Source organism: Cyprinus carpio, chromosome A16 (genome assembly GCF_018340385.1).
Source record: "Cyprinus carpio isolate SPL01 chromosome A16, ASM1834038v1, whole genome shotgun sequence".
Classification (NCBI taxonomy): domain Eukaryota; kingdom Metazoa; phylum Chordata; class Actinopteri; order Cypriniformes; family Cyprinidae; genus Cyprinus; species Cyprinus carpio.
The window spans coordinates 16,808,670-16,828,799 of NC_056587.1; the positions used below are offsets into that span (position 1 = coordinate 16,808,670).

The following is a 20,130-nucleotide window of genomic DNA, read 5'->3' on the forward strand; positions in this document are numbered from 1 at the left end:
CCCTTTTGACTTTTAGTTGCGTCAAGAAAAAGAGGCTCTGGAAATGCCACAACGATTCTGTGACATATTAGTTTCATCATCCATGGACACTTGTATCACATCAAAGAATGACTCACAAAAAGGTTACCACTGATAATATATGTATGAACCTGTATAAAGCCCACCACAAAAACTCCAATCCATTTGTGAGATTATATGGTGTTACTATCCTTCACAGCCTTGTTTTCATTTGCTCATTTTATGTCAAATTAAATAACTTGACTATGGTTTATTGCACAACAGGCTTGGTACATGTCATAAACTTTAACAGAATTACATCAGAGTGTCAAAGTGTGGACCTCTAAACAGTGGACGGTGGATAATATGTTGTTTATATCAGAAATGCTGTGGAATCATAATGAGTATAATGGACAATATGTTCTTTTATGGCTTGATAAGAATCAGTTCAACAGATCAGAAATCTTAAGACTAGTTAGGGTGAAATTAGGCATGTGTTTTGCTCAGATATTATGATCTTTGAGCTTCTTTTTATAATTTACCAAGTAATAACCTTTTTTTTAATTAAAAAAAAATAAATAAATAGCATGCAAAATGTCTCACTTCATCCATAAAGTTACTTTTCCAAATAGTCAACAAAGTCTTGACTGACATTTTAATCAGTTAGTGTTCTGACACCACTTGAGACAAGGCCTGTCGAGGTCAGGGTGGGTTGTGGCTCATCTTTATGATTTAACCCAGAGTAAGCAGGTGTGGCCTTGTTTTGGGGGGTAAATAAAGGAAATATACAGAAACAGAAGAAAAACTTGATGACAGCGCATGAGAACGCTGATTCACTCTCACGTCATCCTACGGGGGGAAATGGATGGTTAGAACATATTTATCCAACAGGAAGACTGTCCCTCTTGTACATAAACGGGACCAGTATTGTGGTCTGAAAAAGTGGAAGTTGACAGATTGGATAGGAAAGGAGAAAAAGGGCTGTGTCAGAGACAGAACTCCAAACCAGGAAAGAAAGTTACATTTTTTTTTCCATCCCAATGAAAGGTCATCTGTCTCATTTCGAGGGAAGACAGGACAAAGGGTCCAATTATGTAGTAATGCCAAATCTATGCCATAATTTATTTAAAATATATTTAAGTATAATTAAAATCCATTAACATATTTGTTGCATATCACTTAAGACTTACTGATATCAATTTATAATTAAGCTTTATTTGGAGTATTTCTTTATTGCACATTTCTTAATATTAAGCCTAAAATGTGTTTTAATGTCACTGGATTGTATGATCTCTGTATAATATCAGTCTTTAAATGCAATATATTTAAAGTGTACCTGAAGTATACTTGCAGTAGCTCCACTTTAGCACAAATATTAAGCATGTCTTAAGTTGGACCTCAGCACTCGACAAAATTAGTTGTTCAAGTTTAGCAGACTTTTAAGTATATCAATTTACTTTACCAAAATAACAATTGCAGGGTATTTTTTAGTAAGCACACTAGGGATTATAATTATGTGTTTAATGTGTCTAGATTATATATGTTATCTATATAGCTTAATGAGGATTAATCTGAATATATGGATGATGCAATATCATGTTTAGCTTGCTTTATAAGATCTGCTGACTCACCAGTGTTAGTCCTTTTGTTCAAAACTAGTGTCTTAGCGGGGGCAGAAAATGGTCTATAGCCGAATCTTAGAATGGGCCTCTCTTAGCAAAACAGGCTTATACAGCCATCTGAGATGTTGAGGGGGTGGAGTGCTTTGTTCCCAAAAAACTGGTGACCTACATCTATTATGGGGAGGATTTCCATGTTTTGTTCTAGACATTTTCACTCAGTATAGGGCTAAAAAGTACATACAATTTACAATGTACCCCAAAATGACAGTTTTGCCTGAGCCTTTTAATCATTATTGGATGCTGTCTAGAATACTTGATTCTGATTGGTCAATTGTCCCATTCTGCGATCAATTAGTTTTATATGATAAAGCTGTGTAATCATGTTCTTTTCTAATAACAATGTAATCTATATTTTATGTCCATTTATTTATTTGGTAAGTAAATTAATGCATTTTTATGATTTTATTTTATGGTTTGATGACCGACTGACACATACATAATCCTCTGCTTTCTTTTAACAGTTTGTTTAGATGGATGTAAGGTACAAATTAACATAGTTAAACGTTTTTAGAGCCATCAGAATGTTTTAACACTGCTTGGATGAAGATAAACATCATGAAAAAATTCTAGTCGTTTCAGTGAGTAGATCCTTGCAAATGATTTTATAGTTCTGTCCTTGATCACTTACATGATCATGCCCAGTCAAAATCATTCTCAAAAATCAACTCAAAAGTCAGGATGACAATATGTAAGGCTTATTGAACCATACTATTTTTAAAGCATATTTTCTAAATCTTCGACCAACCCAATACTGGGTGACACTCCTTAACATGGAGTGCTCTGCCCTGTCTTGCCTTTCCCGGGATGAGGTCACGTGCGTTGGTGACAGTCAGTCATAGTCAGTGGCGCCATTTCATTGGCTGAAAGGGTTCTAACAAGCCCCGCCCATAGGCTGTCTTCAGCTACGTCACGACCGATCAGCTGTTAATTTTCCACAACAATAACAAAGGGAGCAGTTGAGACCTCGGAGAAGAAACGAAAAAGAGCTGACCGCGAAACTCCGAACTAAAGGGTCCAGAAACTTCTTCCGGGAAGAACTGTATTTATATATTTTTATATCTCGCACGGCAAATAATCTACCTCAACCACTTGAACTGATCTGTTTTTGTTCTTGAAGTCAACCCTCTTCCTGTTTACATTACTTTCCGCTGCAGGTGAGTTAAAACCTCTTTGTTGTTGATCGACCGACATTCTGCATTAATACGTTATAGAAACGTCCAGGAGTTAAATACTACGAATGTAGCCTATTATCAAAATTTACTCAATATATGTTGTAAAAAGAAAAGTGACATTTTGGTCGAACATGTAGGCTAAATGTTAAAAATAGAAGAAAAAAACGCATTTAAATATGTCGACATTCTGCATAGCACAACCTGTGAAAGCCTAAAGGCGATTTGATATGTTCACTATTTGTTTCTGCAATGCGAGCATGTTCGGATTTTACGAATTAAGCTTTGTTCAGCAGAGCCAGTTGAAGCGTTTGGGTTGGCGGTCCGCCCCGTCGCTCGGTGTAGGGTTACACTCATCCCTCCCCCGGCCCAGCGGGTCAATAAACCATATGACTAGCAAATGCAGCTTTCGTATATGTTTGCACCTGTACAATCATTCAGATTGTAATAAGCAAGCACGATGGTGCATGCTTTCTCAATGCAGGCTGCGTTAATAATATTATTTTAGCAGTCTAATATAGCCATTATGTCACCTTAAGTATAAGATTCTTGTTTTGCTGCGGTCCAGGTACATCAGCTTTGATGCTTTTTTTTTTCTATGATTCCACATTAAATGTTCACATTTTTATCAATTATGGACCAGCTGTTTGAACAATGCCTGTGAATAAACATTGAAATATATGTGCAGTGTTCAGTTCTGGGCATGCAGAATAAAAAAATAAATAAAATTTAAAAAAGATACTCTTCAACGTTGCCTCCATATGATAGTATTACAATAGCTAAGATGGTCTGCACTGGTTTCAGAATGGTTTTGGGCAGTTTTCACACAGGTCTGGTGGGGGAAACCAGCTAAACCATAAGACCATTTTGACCAGGCTTGGGCAGGTTTAAGATGGTTTTTCAGAAGGAAGTGCTGTTCCAGTATGTTCTGCCTTAATTGCACTTTTCGTTTTGTCATGTACATAAGTGCATCAAGTTCTAAATGTGCACTTTGCAAGTTTTGTTTTATTTTTATTTATTTATTTAGTGATTACATCACATTTACATGAATTACATATACATTTTTGTTCCTTTTCGATGTATTTTTAAAACATCTCCCATGAGAAAATAATAATAAAACAACAATGAGATTAATTGGGTTGCTTTTCATTTGAGAAATGTGTATGTAGTAAAGATCTCCTATATAATTAAAAACCAAGTTATTACTCCATAATGGAGTACTCAGTGTATTTAATTAATTTCTCCTTAGCTTTAAAACAGTGACCTCTCAGCAATGCAGTTTTCCTCTAGGCTGCCGACACAAAGGCCATCCCAGTCCTGCTTATCTGTCTATAATCCTCTTTTTTTGGGGTTCTGAAGGGTACTTATTATATGTATGTGACCTCATATTAGCCCCAACCCCCTAAACACACAACAAAGAGTGCTGCCATGACTATATGAGCAGGTGGAAGGGGTATGAATTGGTTGTCTTGTTATAATGATGTAGTGAGGTGAAGAACAGCTTGTAGACCTTCACTTCACAGCTGTCTCTCTTGTTGTCGCAAGCAAAACAACGGAAAAGGGGACCCTCATGAGTCATATTCCTGAAGGAGGTTGGGGTGTATCTGTGCAAGGATCAGTTTTCATAGGCATCAGCTTTGTGTGAAGAGGACAGGCAGTATCTGTGACAGCAGAGACACTTTAGATTGCTTTGTTTTGGCTGGTCTGTTCTCAGGAATATCTGTCTGTATTTTATGACCTGTAATTAATGGCTAATCGCAACAGAACATGACAGAACCAGGAAATGTTCTGTACTTAAAGGCTGGTCAGTGTGTCTCTACGTTTTCTTTAACAGCACAGTTATCTTCTTGATTATCCTCTAGGGCCTGTTTTTGCACAATCAACAAGAGCTATGGCTGAACTTCATCAGGTGTTCCTCGGCTGAGAAGGAGTAACTAATGCACTTCAGCACCTTTACCAAGATCTCAGTGAGCGGCTCCCGCAGCTGATGACCAAAGAGCCCGGCCCTCGCCCACTTCCAGCAGGACTTTCCAGCCTCACGCCTCTGCCCCGGACAACACCATGTTCCAGAGGTTCACCAGCGTCTTGTTTGGAGACAGTGGATGTCCTGTGGATCCAGACTTCAATGAGAAGGAGGAGGACGATGAGTGGATTCTGGTCGATTATCTAGGTGAGAGATCTTTCTTGCATTTCCTGTTTTTGGTTAGTGAACTGAAATATGGATCTTGTGTAAGAGCTTCTCCCTAAATGCAGAAATGAACAGGCAGTTCGAACCAAGAGAATGAGCGTGATGTAGTTTCAGCATTTCAAGTCAACATAAAATTAATATGTAACCTTTATTTATTGTATGTTTGTAACTTTATCGTTTCATATTATTCCATTTCCAGTGTCTTTAGAATCTTTAATCAAAATGTACTTGCTCTTCCTCTAAATCAACTTTCTTTTTCTGCTGATGTCACTTAGGCCATACCATCCATGAAATAATGTTGAAGTCGGCGTGAAACTGATCAGATCAATTTCCAGTTTGTACACATAAACGTTTTTCACATAGAATATCCCGTTTTACTCTCAAATATCACATGATGGAGGCAATTTGCATAGACTTTAAATGCATTCAACAGAATTCTGCTTATTTTCCTCCGAAATCAGAGCAGATTGGGTATGCAAACGTCCTCTTTATTCATGAGTCGACCCTAGATCACCTCAGCTGGTTCTGATGGCATGGTCTGCAGGACAGTATTACAGATTCTGTGACCCCTGGCTCAGACGTAATGCCCTCATTAACATGATACCTCTCATAAACTGCCTGCCCAAATACAGGCCTTCCCATATTGTGTATGTGTGTGAATATTTCAGGTGCAAGGCAATCTGGATGGTCCAGTTCCCTTTTTTTTAGAACAAGGGGAGACAGACATGCTTATGGGCAACAACGCTTTTAGCCTGTCAGACAAAAGTGTCTATGGTAGGGTCTGCGATTAAAAATAAGACCGATTAAGTTACCGTTTAAGCACGTAAAGCGAGTAGGCCTTGAACAAGGGATGATTACAAACATCAGTCATTGCCTGAAGGCTGAGGTAGACAGGATGGGAATGGAGATTTAAAAACATTTCTTTTGTTTCATATCCATATAGCTTGATGGATGGAAGTGAGTATTTTTCCATTATGGTCAGAGGATTAAAGGTTAACTGGCTTCCCAGGGACATTGAAGAGTGCCGTAAGAGGGTTAAATGCCTTCTTAACCAGCTGAGTTGAGAATATGTTTGATGTCATCTGGCAGGATGCTGCAGGGCTACAGATAAACAAGGTGTGGCTCTGTGAAAGAGAAGTTCTATGTGTGTTATAACATCATGTTATGGGTGTGGGACTCTGTAATCACAAGTTGGTCTTGTGTTACATTTAGTGTAAATATAAGGTGTTATCACTGTGTAATTTCAAATTTGTCACATGAACTTCACGTGAAGGCTGTCAAGTTTCTGCAGTGTTTAGGAGTGGTGAAAGATTGTTCGATTACACTGCCCTCTAGAGGCCACTAATGAAGGCTCTGCCCAAAAGCCAGCTGTTTACACCATTTTTGGTTACCTGCCAGGAAGAGTACAAATAGAAGTGCAGTGAAGCCAAAATATTTACTTATCTCGGTTTCTGTCTAAACATATGAGTTGTTTTCGACAGAACTGGTGATACTTTAATTATACAGATTCAGATAATTCTTAACGTTTCCATAGTGTTCAGATGTTTTCGGTATTAACCAGTGATGAAGTATGGTTTAGTTAGTTTGTATGTTGTTCTGCTCTCTGCATATGACTGTAATATAGTACTTCTACAATGTCAGTGGGATTTCCCCCTCATTGTATTGTCTGCCAGACTCAGATTGCTTCAAAAAGTTTGAAGTCACCATGAAATAAATATTATATATATATATATATATATATATATATATATATATATATATATATATATATTTTATGGAGTGTTGCAGTATTGTGCAGCCACCACTGTTTTTTCTTGTTCAAGAAGCCGCTTCATTTGGATAGACAAAATCTTTCACAATTTCCATTTCATGCTGAATTTTGGGTTTCATGAATAGTGGTGAACGGTGCAAAACAAGTTACACACTGACATTAAACGTATTAGACACAAGTTTGTTCAAATCCTGTGAACTTATTATTATAGGAAAACTGCCATTTTACTGTATTAACATCCTCTCTGCTCTCTGCTCCTGTAGCGAAGGCCTGCTCCGGTGCATGTGGAGATGATCTGGTGGAGGTGTGCTCTGACGATGTCGCTCCCCTGGACTCTCCCGTGCGCTGCTCCTCCTGCTCCTCTCTGGATTCGGCAGCAGACACTGATGCAGAGGACAGCAACTTCTTGCGTCTAGACGCGACATGTGGGCTAGAAGAAAGCTGGTTCATCACTCCTCCGCCGTGTTTCATGGCTGGAGGCAGAGCTCCGGTCCTGCTGGAGACCAGTCCTCTGGAGAACCTACTGATTGAGCATCCCAGCATGTCTGTGTACGCCGTTCACAGCCCTCGTCAACGACCTGCCAAGGACGGCACCCGTGAGCCATCGATTTTAAGGTAAAGGGCAGATTGAGGGTTTTGTATGCAAGGGGTAAAGTACATCCATCTGATTGCTATCGCAGAATAACCCCAACAGGGTGATCAGGACTTGTATCACCCTGAAGGGGGTTATTCTGCGATAATAACCGGCCGGATGTACATTATCCTGCTTATTACATGGTAGGGCTGCACGATTATGACAAAAATCATAATTGTTGATTATTCCCTTGAAATTGTAATTGTGATTATTAGTTACGATTATCACAATTTACATTGAATGATGTTTATACCATTGTTTGATGCAACTGCATGCCGTATTTTTATATGAAACACTAACTGAAAAACCTTTAGTGCTTTTCTATAGTATTAAGCCTCAAATGTCAAATATACATCGGATTGGTTTCTTCTTTAAATTATAAAAAAAATAAAAAATATGAATAGTATTATAATGTTATACAAAAACAAAAAAAAATGGAAAAACACTTAAGATAACATGTAGAAAGAAAGAAATATATCTTAAGCGTGCAGAATAACATAAGTGGTCTTTGAACGATTAATTGCCGATTTGAACGATTACGTAATTGTGGCATCCATAATTGTAATCGCGATTAGAAATTTGATTAATAGTGCAGCCCTATTAGATGGCTTCTTGCCACATAAGTAAATTATTAGACACAAAACATTAATTTGAGTTGAAACATTTGAACGCAAAGCTTCCGTGAAGAAAGCCGAGGGATAACATACCTCAGAATGTTGCGACTGACCAATCAGAATCAAGTATTCCACAGCGCAGTGTAATAATTTGCGATAACAACTGGCTGGATGTACATTACTTTGCTTATTACACAGATAGTTGCTACATAAGTAAATAAATGGTTATGAAATATTTTTTGATTTGAAATATTTTATTAGCTCAAATCTTTCACAAAGTAAAACAGTTCCTAGCAAGCAGCTTTGAGCCAAGACAAACATTTTTAGGGGTAATATACAGTCATACAACTTATTGCATGGCTTTTCACCAGATCTGATGTTCAGCGCCGGCCCAGTCACCCTTCTGGCTGCTACACAGCCGCTCTGGTTGCTGCTCACGCCGGGTTTCTGGAGCAGACCAAGAACAACCGCTTGGCTCAGCGCATCCGTGACAACGTGGAGCGCCAGCAGCTGTCCCGCAACGCCCTCCGTCGCCTCAACCTGCTGCGCGACGGCGGAGCCAGACAGGCCAAAGCCACCGGAGGCTATGTTCACCAGCCGGGACAGAGGCAGTACAACTACTGAGACAGTCCCCACTGCACTCCCCTGTACGCCACCCCTTCCACACTGGGAGAATTGGCCTTTCGCCAGAAGGAATGGAGTCCTTTAGAATCAATGCCATAGGTCACTTTACTTCACAGCAGGTTCCGCTCAACCTGAATGTGTCTGCATCGTGTTTCCTTTATAAGCTATATCTGATACAGTAGGTTCTGTCTTATTTTTTTTATGTCATGAAGGTTGAATAACCAAGTGTTTTGTTATAGTGAGCATGATGTTGTAGTGCTCTGTTTGAGCATTTGTAGGCAGCTTGGCACTTTCAATGCCTTTAACTTGTCTTTGCTTTTTTTTTTTTTTTTTTTAAAGCCATACTAAGTTCGATCACATCAGTGATGAAATCATCAGCAGCACTTTTCTGGTTAGGAAGGAACCTGCCTGTAATTCTGTAGATCAGTACTTTCTTCCTCTTTGATTTTTTTTTTTTTCTCTTTTAAAAAAAAAAAGGTAAAATATACTGGGTTTATTATCACTAAAAGCCTTGTTTCCATAGTAGATTTCAAAATATTTAAAATATATTTAAAAAAACTTCCAAAATATTTTCAAAAGAAAAAAAAAAATTGAATATATTACATATCAGTATGAAGTTGATAAGAGTGTATGTTATCTGCATAGATATGTATGTAAGCAGGTTTTCTATTTTTAGAGTGACTTTAGTGACTGATTTGATGTATGACTGTGTAGTGCTAATTTTACAACAGGTGAAAAATCAACAAAAAAAAAAGACATCAAGTGTTGTAATGTTAATTTTCATGTTTGCTATATATCTGCAGTACATGTCTCAGGGTCATCACTGTTCACCTTTGCTCTTTGCTAAAAATGCAGATTACTTGCAGACGGTAAATTGTCTCTGTACATACTGGAGAACCTCTAACTTTATCAATGTGTATGTTACCTTGTGGAAATATTTGTAATTAATGTAAATCTTTAACATAACGTGTGTCTCACACTTTGAATGAAAGCTTGCTCCTCCGAGGACTGTGAAAACAACACTTTCTCTTAATTGACTGTTAAAACTTTTCACGATGGAGTGAAACTTAGCATTTTTTTTTTTCTCAGTTATAGTGACCTTTTGTGTAATATGCCTTTCCATGTTTTATTTGACTAGTTACACAATATATTTGCTGAGCGAAATATTTAAAGTAGCGACAAACTTAAAATTCTTTGTAGGTTTTGTTTGTTACTCTTTATTCCTTTATCACGTGCAACCTGGTGTTGTAATTTTCCGGTGACACTGCCAAGGTAAATGTCTCCCCTAAATGAATGAAACTGAATTCAGTAACTCTGACATTCAGTCGAATGCATGTTACATGCATGAGCAACTCAAGGATAACAGCTACAGCTTTTTTTTTTTTTTGGCTTGCTGCAGTCTGTGTTGAGCAGTGTATTGCATTTTCTGACATTTTTCTCTGTGGACGAAGGGAATGGAAGGGACATAAGGTTCTCTTCATATTCCTCGAGTAGTACTGGAGAGGCCCTCTTTCACTATGTCAGTAGACGCCTGATATTTGGTATTCATAACAGGGATTTCATTTTGCCTTGAATTGCATTTGGGGATCATGTGCCTTCCAGGTGAACAGTATGACAATGCATCCGTGAAGAACTTGAACTTTGTCCGAAGGGACACAAACAAATGTAATTTTACTATGCACAGAGGTTACCTTGTCTCTGTGAGCCACTTGCTCTGTCAACTTTTACACGAAATGTAGCAAATGTTTTCTGTGTTTAATGTGTGAAGAAAATTCTCTGTGGCATTGGTAAGTTTTAGACTATGCTTTGGTTGCATTTTTTTTTTTTCGTTTACTGGAATAATACAGCACTTTGCCAAAAGTGTAGGGTTTTAGCATTATTTAGCATTGTATATTTATGTTTTTCTTGAACTGATATGTTTTGGATACGTCATACACAGACTGTTTTATATGAGTAGTATAATTTGCAAATAAATTGTTCATTTCATATGTCTCTAAACCAACTGTTTGTCATTATGTATACTCCCTTCTCAATAAATGTTTTAATACAAAATGAAGTTTTCTGCCTTTTCTATTAGTAAACAGAAATGTTAAAATATAATGACATAAGTCTTATAGACTAGGTAGGTGTTAGCATGTTCTGCCATCATGCATAATTTATACTGTAATTTAATCACCACACCAAATTATAATGAAAGGTTTCCACTAAGGAGCGTACCAACCTGTAACTCAACCCAACTAATCTCTAAAGAATCCCAAGCCATGATTACTGCAAGCCTATTATTCATTGTACCAGTGTGGGTATTAACCTTAATAAAGAAGATTTCTAACTGTACCAGTTTAATCGTGCCCTCCTTGTTGTTCTTGATGCACTGGTGCTTTCTGGGGTTACATGCTGACAGGGTTAAAAATGCTCCATATAGTTAAAATGTTTGGGTAAAAATGTAATTTTAGTGATTCTTGTTTTTCTGTGATCTAACATTTTATATATTTTATTATATCGATTCCTAATTATCTAGTGCCTAGTGACCTGTAGCTTGTATAGTCTTATAGTCTCTCAGCAATGCTGAATGTTTAGCTAAAATCAAAATATAATCCATATTTGCTTTTTGTTATAGATTTTTTTTTGTAACTGCTTTAGTACTTGATCTCTCTCTCTCTCTCTCTCTCTCTCTCTCTCTCTCTCTCTCTCTCTCTATTAGATCAACAATGTATTTCAATTAATACTCAGGTGGCATACTATTTTATATTATATTATAATAATAAAGTTCATTTCTCACACTGGTGGGGGAGTCGTGGCCTAATGGTTAGAGAGTCGGACTCCCAATCGAAGGGTTGTGAGTTCGAGTCTCGGGCCGGCAGGAATTGTGGGTGGGGGGAGTGCATGTACAGTTCTCTCTCCACCTTCAATACCACGACTTAGGTGCCCTTGAGCAAGGCATCGAACCCCCAACTCTCCCCGGGCGCCGCAGCATAAAATGGCTGCGTAACTTTTGTTGTGTTCACAGTGTGTGTGTGTGTTCACTGCTCTGTGTGTGTGCACTTCCGATGGGTTAAATGCAGAGCACTAATTCTGAGTATGGGTCACCATACTTGGCTGAATGTCAAGACAATCGGTAAGTTAGTAACTTTTGTACTGCGGGTGAATTGTTTGGAAAAGTCCTCACAGTGAGTTCCTTAGATTTTAAGAACTTTGTTTTGTAAATGTTAATGCAAAATAGTATTTTGGGGATCTTTGAATTTGGAAGTCATGTAGTACCTGAAGGAGAAGTTATTTATTTATATCTTGCGCGTAACAATATTTTCCCTCACCCCGGATGTGACGTAATTTAACATACACAAAAGGGTGAGCGGGATTACTGTTTAAAGAATTCGCGCAGCTTTCACATCCTTCCAAAAAGTATTCCTATTTTTGATTATTGTTATTCTTTCAAAAGATTAAAGCTATACAATGTTGCTTGTTTAAGCTGTCCCATTGATCTCGTATGAACATAACTTTATTTTCCCCTGTGTTTTATTGTTTCTCTTAACGGGTGCAAAAGCGGTCAAATGTATGTTAGCGTGTTCATGTCATTTTTGTTTTTATGCTCAGATCAATATAACAATGTAACCAGCGGCTAGAAGACATTAAAAACCTTGTCACAAAATTTGAACATGATAAAGACAGAATCAAGATAATTTCTTTAAGACCAAAAAAGGCTTCTGGTTAATAAATTGACATCTGTGATTGTGAAAAGCAACTAATATTATGATAAGATTAACGTTTTCAATACGCGTATCATTGCCTGTCAGAATAAGAATCCTCTCATGGGTTTGTTTACAAGAGCACGTTGTTTCTCGCAGAATAACCCTGATTGGTTAGAACGATTCGAATCCCCGCCCACTAGAAGCTGTCAAACTAGGAAGCGTCTCCTTAGAGTTGAAAACTCGTCAAAATATCATATAAATACAATAATTAACATACAACCCTACCCACATATGATGCATTAGGTCCTCGAGCGCCGGATTCGTGTAACCGGGAAATCAGGAAAGCGCGTTTTTTACATATTTAAACCAAAGGTCGACTCAGCCAAAAGCAAGTCTACAAACCACAATCATTCCTGTAGGTTTCTCACAAACAGTCAACATTATCGTTTCTAATTCCATGCGGATTTTTTTAACCATCACCCATGAGGCTGCCTGGTCATTTATAGCCCCAAAACACAACATAATATATAGTTTTTCGGGTTGTTTTTAAAGGATGAAAAGAGCGCCACACATGCGCAGTAGCCGCGGACCGCTGGACTATATAACACTTCAGCAATACTTCGCGCCATCCATTCATTCATTTGCACTGAGCACTGCGGTAAGGACACATACTTTAAGGTTCTTTAATCTTTTTTATTTTAATTTTACCTCGCTAAATCGTGTCGTTATCACGCTTTAGCGGGAATAGTGCTGTTGTTTTATGTCGCTTTTGCTTTAAAACGGAAGTTTGTGCCTTTTAACTAACTGTTAGTCATCTAACTTACGACTAGAGATGAAGATCTCCTCGGGAGACCCCTAAAAGCAGCTGTTTTTAGCTAGATTATTAAGGTAGGAAGCCTAATGAATGTGTTTCGAAGTATCTCACAGGCAAAAGTTTCACGTAATGTCGACTTTAGAGGGGGATGTCTCTGAAAGCTAGCCGTCTCTGCTAGGCGCCAGATCGGTTGTATGTACGTGGACGTGCATTTGTAAACCCGTTCAGAAATTGGCCAAGAAACTGATTTTGTGGAAAGTGTTATGGGTTTTCCACACCCCAAGGGATTACCTAAACAGTATTCCCCGTTAAACTGGTGTTTACTGCGCGTTAAATGGATCTTAGATGGGTTTTTGTGGGGGCAGCTGTAGTCTCCCGCTTCGTGTAAATTGGCGCGGACTGTCCTTTCATAAACCCACAGAACTGGATCATGTATTTCTGGTTTCAGTAAAAACAGATGATGATCATAATGCTGCTTGTGTAGACTTTGCATTTACTCTAAATGCCTTTCGACGTTAACTGATTTTTAATATTTTATTTTAAAAACGTGCTCGATGTTTCTGGTCACGTATGCTCTTCTCTCTGGTGGTCAAAAGCTTGAGTGTTTATTGTTAACGTTAAGCCTTTTTTTTGCCAGTATTTCTCTTAAATGCTTTATTATTTTAATAACACGTTTTAGATAATGTAGGTACGTCATTATTCTTAATTCTGGCTTAAGAAGTTCTTTGTTAATCGCAGTGTAACTAAACATTGTATGTTTCTGTTTCACAGGAGAAAAGCACACCATTTGTTTAGAAAATGTCAAGACGCAGGTAAGAATTATTATTTTGATTAGTTGAATTTTGTCGAAGGTTTGACTTGGCTAACACTAAAAAAAATAATAATAATTAATTTATAACTTTTGTTTTAATAGTAGTCGCAACACCTTACAAGAAAGAAATGAAAATGCACCTGAACAACACAAACCGCAGAGGAAAAGAAAAAGCGAGGTGAGATTACGATTTGTTTTAAATATCACGTTACTGAAACGGCTGTGAATTATTTTCAATCTTCACAATATAACTTACGCAAATATTTAAATATCATAAACCCTTTTTCAGCAGTGCAATAGAAGAATCCCGTCAGCAGCTAAGAAACAACACTATGAGATTCAGGTGAGCCGATGAAATGTGTTATGTATATTTATAAATGATTAGTATTATTTTTAAGCAGCTATTCGAGTCTCACTGATTGTAATGGGTTTAAGAAACGCCTGTTAGTTTTTCACTAGCAGTCTGTTTATTATGCAGTAGTTCGGTCACGCGCAGTAATGGCGTCACTGGGTTAATCAGCCCGCCGTGACGTCACGCGCAGAACCTCCCGCGGTTAGTTCCTTTATTCAGCAGCCCGCGAAAAATAATCTTTTATTTAATTAGATAACAAAAAATATATATATTTAGTATTCTTAATGTTTTGTTCGGCAGCTGCTGTATTAATAAAAGTTATTAGTAAAATGTCCTTTGATTCCTGAAAGGATCTTCCTTTGCAGCAATACAGAATGTAAACTATATATAATGTATGCTTCAGGCCTACAAGAGTTCATAAAAAGAAACACTATGCTGCGTAATCTATATCCATTCTTATTCATACCTTATGTAATTTTACTTGGTTAGGTCCTATTCATAAAATGTCAGCGGTGACACCATACGATTTCTTTTTCTAGAACCGGTGTTTTGAAGGTGATGTCAGTCCCAGTGTCTTAATCGAGACTCCTCAGAAGGAGGTTCATCAGGAGACGGGTAATCTTTCTGGTTTCAAGCGCTTCAGATTCAAGAACCTCTTTGTGAAACCCTCTCCGCTGCCGTGCCTCAGGTAACACACGATCACAGCGTCTCATGCTTCGAAAAGTGAAAGTAAATCAGAGTCTCGTACAAATAATGTTCAGTGAAACAAACCACTTGACAACATTATTACCCTTTTCGCTCCTTTGAGGAAACTAGATCTGAGTAAAAACACTCGGCTTGATTTATTGTCATCACTTCAAACACTTCCTGTGTTATGTAATGTTAGTTTTGGAAGATTTTTTATCACCAGCGTTTTGCAACACGCAGGCAGAGTTTACATGTGAACGTGTTTAATACCATTCAGTACTCACTCTCTGGTTTAATGGTATACATTTGTTGTTCTGTCAGTTGGGCCGGCTCAGATGATGTTTGGATAAAGATGCTGAACAAGGAGCTGAAGTATGTACATGACAAGAGCTTCATCCAGCAGCATCCAACCCTGCAGCCCAAAATGAGGTCCATTCTGCTGGACTGGCTCATGGAGGTATGTGTTCTGTTTTCTTTTTCACAGCTATGAAGGGTTTTTGTTCTTGTCACCTGATTATATGTGTGTTTAATCTGTTATTAAATTCTTTGTGTGCAGGTCAGTGAAGTTTATACTCTGCACCGGGAGACATTTTACTTGGCTCAGGACATCTTTGATCGCTTCATGCTCACTCAGAAAGACATCGGCAAAGATCAGCTACAGCTCATCGGCATTACATCACTCTTCATAGCCTCAAAGATAGAGGTACTTAAACTTTAACATCCGCTTGAATTGGTTTTACAGAACTAGGATATCTTCTGTAAGATTTGTTAATGGCAATACAGTTCATCTGAAACATAACGGAACTCCATGGTGCTGTTCATCTCATAATATATGTCTGTTTAACAGGAGATTTACCCGCCAAAGCTCCAGGAGTTTGCTTATGTGACGGACGGGGCCTGCGATGAGGAGGAGATTCTTGCTAAAGAGCTTGTGATGTTGAAGGCGTTGAAGTGGGAGCTCTGTCCTGAGACGGTCATCTCGTGGTTGAAGCTCTACTCCCAGGTGGACTCTTTGAAGGACGATGCTAATTTCCTCATTCCTCAGTTCTCGCAGGAAACCTACATCCAGATCACACAGGTGAGACTCGAGCTCCTTTGAATGGAACGTGTATATAGTTGTTTTGTTTTCTTGACGCCTCTTCTGACTCTTGAATCCTCTCTGCAGTTGTTGGATCTCTGCATTTTGGACATGAATTGTTTGGATTTCCAGTATGGAGTCCTCGCTGCTGCTGCGTTTTGTCACTTTACTTCTTTTGAAACGGTCCATAAAGTATCAGGTGAGCTTTCTGATCTCGGATATCCTTTAAGGTGTTCCAGGGTTTCTGCAGGCCTTCAAATGTCTTAAACTGGATCCGAAAGTCTTAAATTCATAAAGTCTTTTCGTTAAATGTTGCATGCACGGCAAAGAATGAATATCTTTATCAATATTTTGGTCTTGTTTCAGCTCAAATATCTAAACATCCTTAAGTGATGAAGTGAGTTAATGCTGTGAGTGGGGAATGAAAACTTGTTTTCCTTTGAATCAAGTGCATTTTTTTTCTGACTCCAGCTGATTTTGTTCTTGCTTTTTTATATTTAAAAAACACACCACATTTATAATATTTACACATAATAAAACACCCCATATCTTTTATTCTCAATGGGTCTTTTGATTTGTTGAATCTAAACATTTAATCTAAACAAAAAAAAAATGAACATGGCAATGCGATCAGATGGTACAGGAAAAGGATTTTTTTGTGCTCCCTAGAAATTTACATTTGAAGATCATATTGATTTATTGTTTCTCCTTCAATTTATTACTTACATTTTCCTTAATTGGTCTTATATTGACCTTAATAAAACCTGCAGAAACCCTCAAATTTTTTTGCGCTTGAGTCATTTCATCAGTTTATTGATTTTCTTTTTCTTCCTCACCAGGACTCACATGGGACAGCATATCCAGCTGTGTGCGGTGGATGAACCCGTTTGCACGGGCGGTACGTGATTGGCCCAGACCACAGCTGAAGGACTTCAAAAAGGTGGCGGCAGAAGCTCGACACAACATACAGACCCACGTGGACTACCTGGCCATGCTGGTGAGTTCTCATTTTCATTGTCTCCTCGATCAGGTTTATTTGAGATTCAACTGGTTAATGCATCTTTCTTGTTTTTCAGAGTGAAGCACATGAGCGGCAGCAGGACAGCGTGGACCGGATGTCTCCATTGGCTGTAGCCGGAATATTGACCCCTCCTAAAAGCACTGAGAAACCTGCAAATGCCTGATGGGTTTGAGGAGAACCCGGCATAGCTAGTAGCCTTCATTTAATGCAGTCACAGCCCAGAGAGGTGTGAGACCTTCCAGACCAACACATCCAGAGACTTCGAGTTGTGTGTGTGTGTGTGGTATTGAATCCGGGTTGAGATGCTGTAACCTTCAGATGGTTGGTTTCCCAAAGCAGTATTTGAAGCACTCAAAAGTGCCTTCCATCAAAGAATGGATTCATATCCATTTTCTGAAGCTAGAACTGAAACGTTAATGATCTCGGAATGAATCTGCTTAAGAGCTTCTGGCCTTGTTGCCAGTTCAGAGGTCTGGATAAATGCTGCTGCTTCATGGATCATATGTTACTGTTTTATGTTATGTAAATACAATTTCATTTTAGTGTGTGTGTGTGCGTGAAAATGTATGATGTGAAACATGTTCTTAATTTTGGCATCAGTGTGGTCCGGTGCTAACCCAGTGGTGCAAACTCTGCTAAACAGGACGACCCTGCACAACGAGCAGAATCAGTTATTGGCTTATTTTCTTAAACCTTTACATCATCGTGAATGTCATTCCCTTGTTTTCATTCTCCTGCAACAGAAGATATTCCTGTAAGACTTGACTGTTTTCACCCCTCAGAAGTGAGTTTACCAAACTAAATTTAAGCAAACTGCATATTTATTTTCATATAGATAGATTCGTCTTTGTAATATTTGAATTGCAATTTTGTTCCTCAATGCCAAAGGCATATTTAATAATTTGAGGTGCTTGCTATTTATGAATTTAATGCCATTTATTTGTAGCATAGCTTGAATTAATTTTGACTTGGATTGAACCAGTCATGATAGCTACATTGTTGATTTAAGAACGGTGTAAAAATGTACTATGAGTTGTACATAAGATGTATATGTGTACAAATAACAATTTCAAAACTCTGTAATATGTCATTTCCAATGTGAAGTTATTAAAAAAAAATGAAATATCCATCTTTTTTTATTTTAAACTTGATCAAAGCCAATACTCCAGTCTTCAGTGTCACAAGATCCTTCAGAAATTCTGATATGCTCAAGAAACATTTCTTATCAATATTGAAAACAGCAATGCTGTTCAGATTTTTTTTTTCTTTTTTCAGAAGTCTCTAAATGTAAAGTTCAAAAGACTAGTATTAAAATTAGATATATTTTAATTACCCTAAACTTCTGAACTAAGTTTCACAGCATTTTTACATACAGTGATAAATTAGAAAATATCTTTACAGAAATGTACAAACATTGCTATCTAGTCTAACGTGAAGTCATTGTCAGTCCCTATTGACTCTATAGCATGTGAGTATGATGGGGGAGGTGGTGATGTACCTTTTGGTGGAGTGACAAAGGAAAAGCACTACTGACAAATCTAAATTGCAAATTGTCCTAATGAGGATGTTGAGGTGTTGTTAAGTCTGGGTCTTCCCAAAAAAAGTTGTTGCTGTCCTCACCTCCAGATAAACAGAGAGAGGAAAGACGATAAAGACAAACACCTTTTGATATACAATGTGTGGAGCATCTTTGTCAAGAAACTCAAGCAGCTCAAGTATTTGCAGAGGCAGCTAGCTATAATCAGTGCTTAATTCTTTAGTGTTTTCTCATTATTAGAGCTGGATAATGGTCTCTTGCCATTTTGTTACATATTGCAAAAAGTTCCTCGAGCAGAGAGGGTGCATGTATTTACGCAGTTGCCAGCCAGTGTGTATGTAGAGGTGTCTGCCAGACATGTGGCTGGCGCTGAAGACATGGACTCTCCTTACAATGCTTTTGTTGAGCGAGTTATTGTGTAGGTCTGGGAACGAGTGTCCCCTCCTCACTGGGCTTCCTACCCCTGAACTCCCAACCCCCTGCAAGAACCTCTGAGACAAAGAACCCGCTCCAGACTACACGCTTTTACTTTTAATGATGTGTCCCACATACCACTGCATCATGATGGCTTGGAGAACGTTCAAACAGATATATATATCACACACACACACACACACACACACACACACACACACACACACACACACACACACACACACACACACACACACACACACATTTAATAAAGCAGAACTTAAGGCATCAGAAAGGTCATGAAGATAAACCAGAAATTTGTCAGACTTCATGACACCCACTAAAAAGACTTGTGCAGCTCAACAATTCAAAACAAACCAGGAGAAATATAGTCAAATATATGTCACAGACAAAGTAGGAAAATTATATTACTGTATTACCAAAAAAGAAAAGATAGCAAATTAAAAGAAACAAGACTGACCAGCTGACCTTTATACTGGCCTACACAGCTGCTCAGATTAGTAGAGCAGTCAGATTGGTGCAGAACAGGAGCATGTCGAGAATAAAAAGAAAATTGATATGATAATGTATGGCTCTCAATAGTAATACTCTAACAGATCTTAGTTCAGAAACGCATGCAACAGAATGATAGTAAACTCTACAAACTCTACAGTTCAAATCAGTAAGTTTAAAAAAGGCTGGAGAACTCATGGGAATGATAACGTAAGATGATAATATAAAGGACCTAAATTAGCAGGAAACTAGAGATAACGAGGCAACTGCAAACAATACCGAAGAATAAAAAACAAGCAGCCTGTGATTACTGTAAGTCACCGCTGGGTGGCAGTAAAACAACACAAAAGAAAATTAGCGACATTGAGGCGTGAAATGAGGAAACTACACGACAAAATAACCTCGCGCTCACGAATGATCAAGGAAAAGGTTTCATTTATTAAGATTCATGTACAAAAAGGAAAATGTGAAGTCCTTAGAAAAAGTATTTCTGTATGTACATTATTTACACGGCACAATGAGCAGCACAGGTCTGTGA

General features: G+C 38.1%; 2 protein-coding genes across 3 annotated transcripts; both read left to right on the forward strand.

The window, feature by feature from the left end:
• Positions 1-2,602: 2,602 nt before the first annotated feature.
• On the forward strand, positions 2,603-10,726 carry LOC109105049 (tumor protein p53-inducible nuclear protein 1-like). The gene is made up of 4 exons (XM_019118410.2): positions 2,603-2,833; positions 4,711-5,018; positions 7,071-7,422; positions 8,427-10,726. Exons 2-4 carry the CDS (start codon positions 4,910-4,912, stop codon positions 8,677-8,679), a joined length of 714 nt encoding a protein of 237 aa, XP_018973955.1. The 5' UTR covers positions 2,603-2,833; positions 4,711-4,909; the 3' UTR covers positions 8,680-10,726.
• A 2,225-nt stretch (positions 10,727-12,951) lies between these two features.
• LOC109105044 (G1/S-specific cyclin-E2-like) lies at positions 12,952-18,255 on the forward strand. 2 transcript variants are annotated; one of them, XM_019118405.2, is made up of 11 exons: positions 12,952-13,023; positions 13,951-13,991; positions 14,093-14,168; positions 14,283-14,333; positions 14,882-15,030; positions 15,351-15,486; positions 15,586-15,732; positions 15,877-16,107; positions 16,195-16,306; positions 16,947-17,104; positions 17,184-18,255. In XM_019118405.2, exons 2-11 carry the CDS (start codon positions 13,978-13,980, stop codon positions 17,289-17,291), a joined length of 1,182 nt encoding a protein of 393 aa, XP_018973950.1. In that variant the 5' UTR covers positions 12,952-13,023; positions 13,951-13,977; the 3' UTR covers positions 17,292-18,255. The 2 variants fall into 2 exon arrangements, with proteins under 2 accessions (XP_018973950.1, XP_018973948.1); XM_019118403.2 differs by having other exon boundaries at positions 12,954-13,023; positions 14,280-14,333.
• Positions 18,256-20,130: the final 1,875 nt, after the last annotated feature.

Coding starts and splice junctions, on each gene's coding strand:
- LOC109105049 (XM_019118410.2), top strand. CDS start 4,910: ATGTTCCAGAGGTTCACCAGCGTCTTGTTTGGAGACAGTGGATGTCCT. Junction 5,019..7,070: donor GATTCTGGTCGATTATCTAG/GTGAGAGATCTT, acceptor CTGCTCCTGTAG/CGAAGGCCTGCTCCGGTGCA. Junction 7,423..8,426: donor CGTGAGCCATCGATTTTAAG/GTAAAGGGCAGA, acceptor GCTTTTCACCAG/ATCTGATGTTCAGCGCCGGC.
- LOC109105044 (XM_019118403.2), top strand. Junction 15,733..15,876: donor TCATAGCCTCAAAGATAGAG/GTACTTAAACTT, acceptor TCTGTTTAACAG/GAGATTTACCCGCCAAAGCT. Junction 16,108..16,194: donor CCTACATCCAGATCACACAG/GTGAGACTCGAG, acceptor TCCTCTCTGCAG/TTGTTGGATCTCTGCATTTT.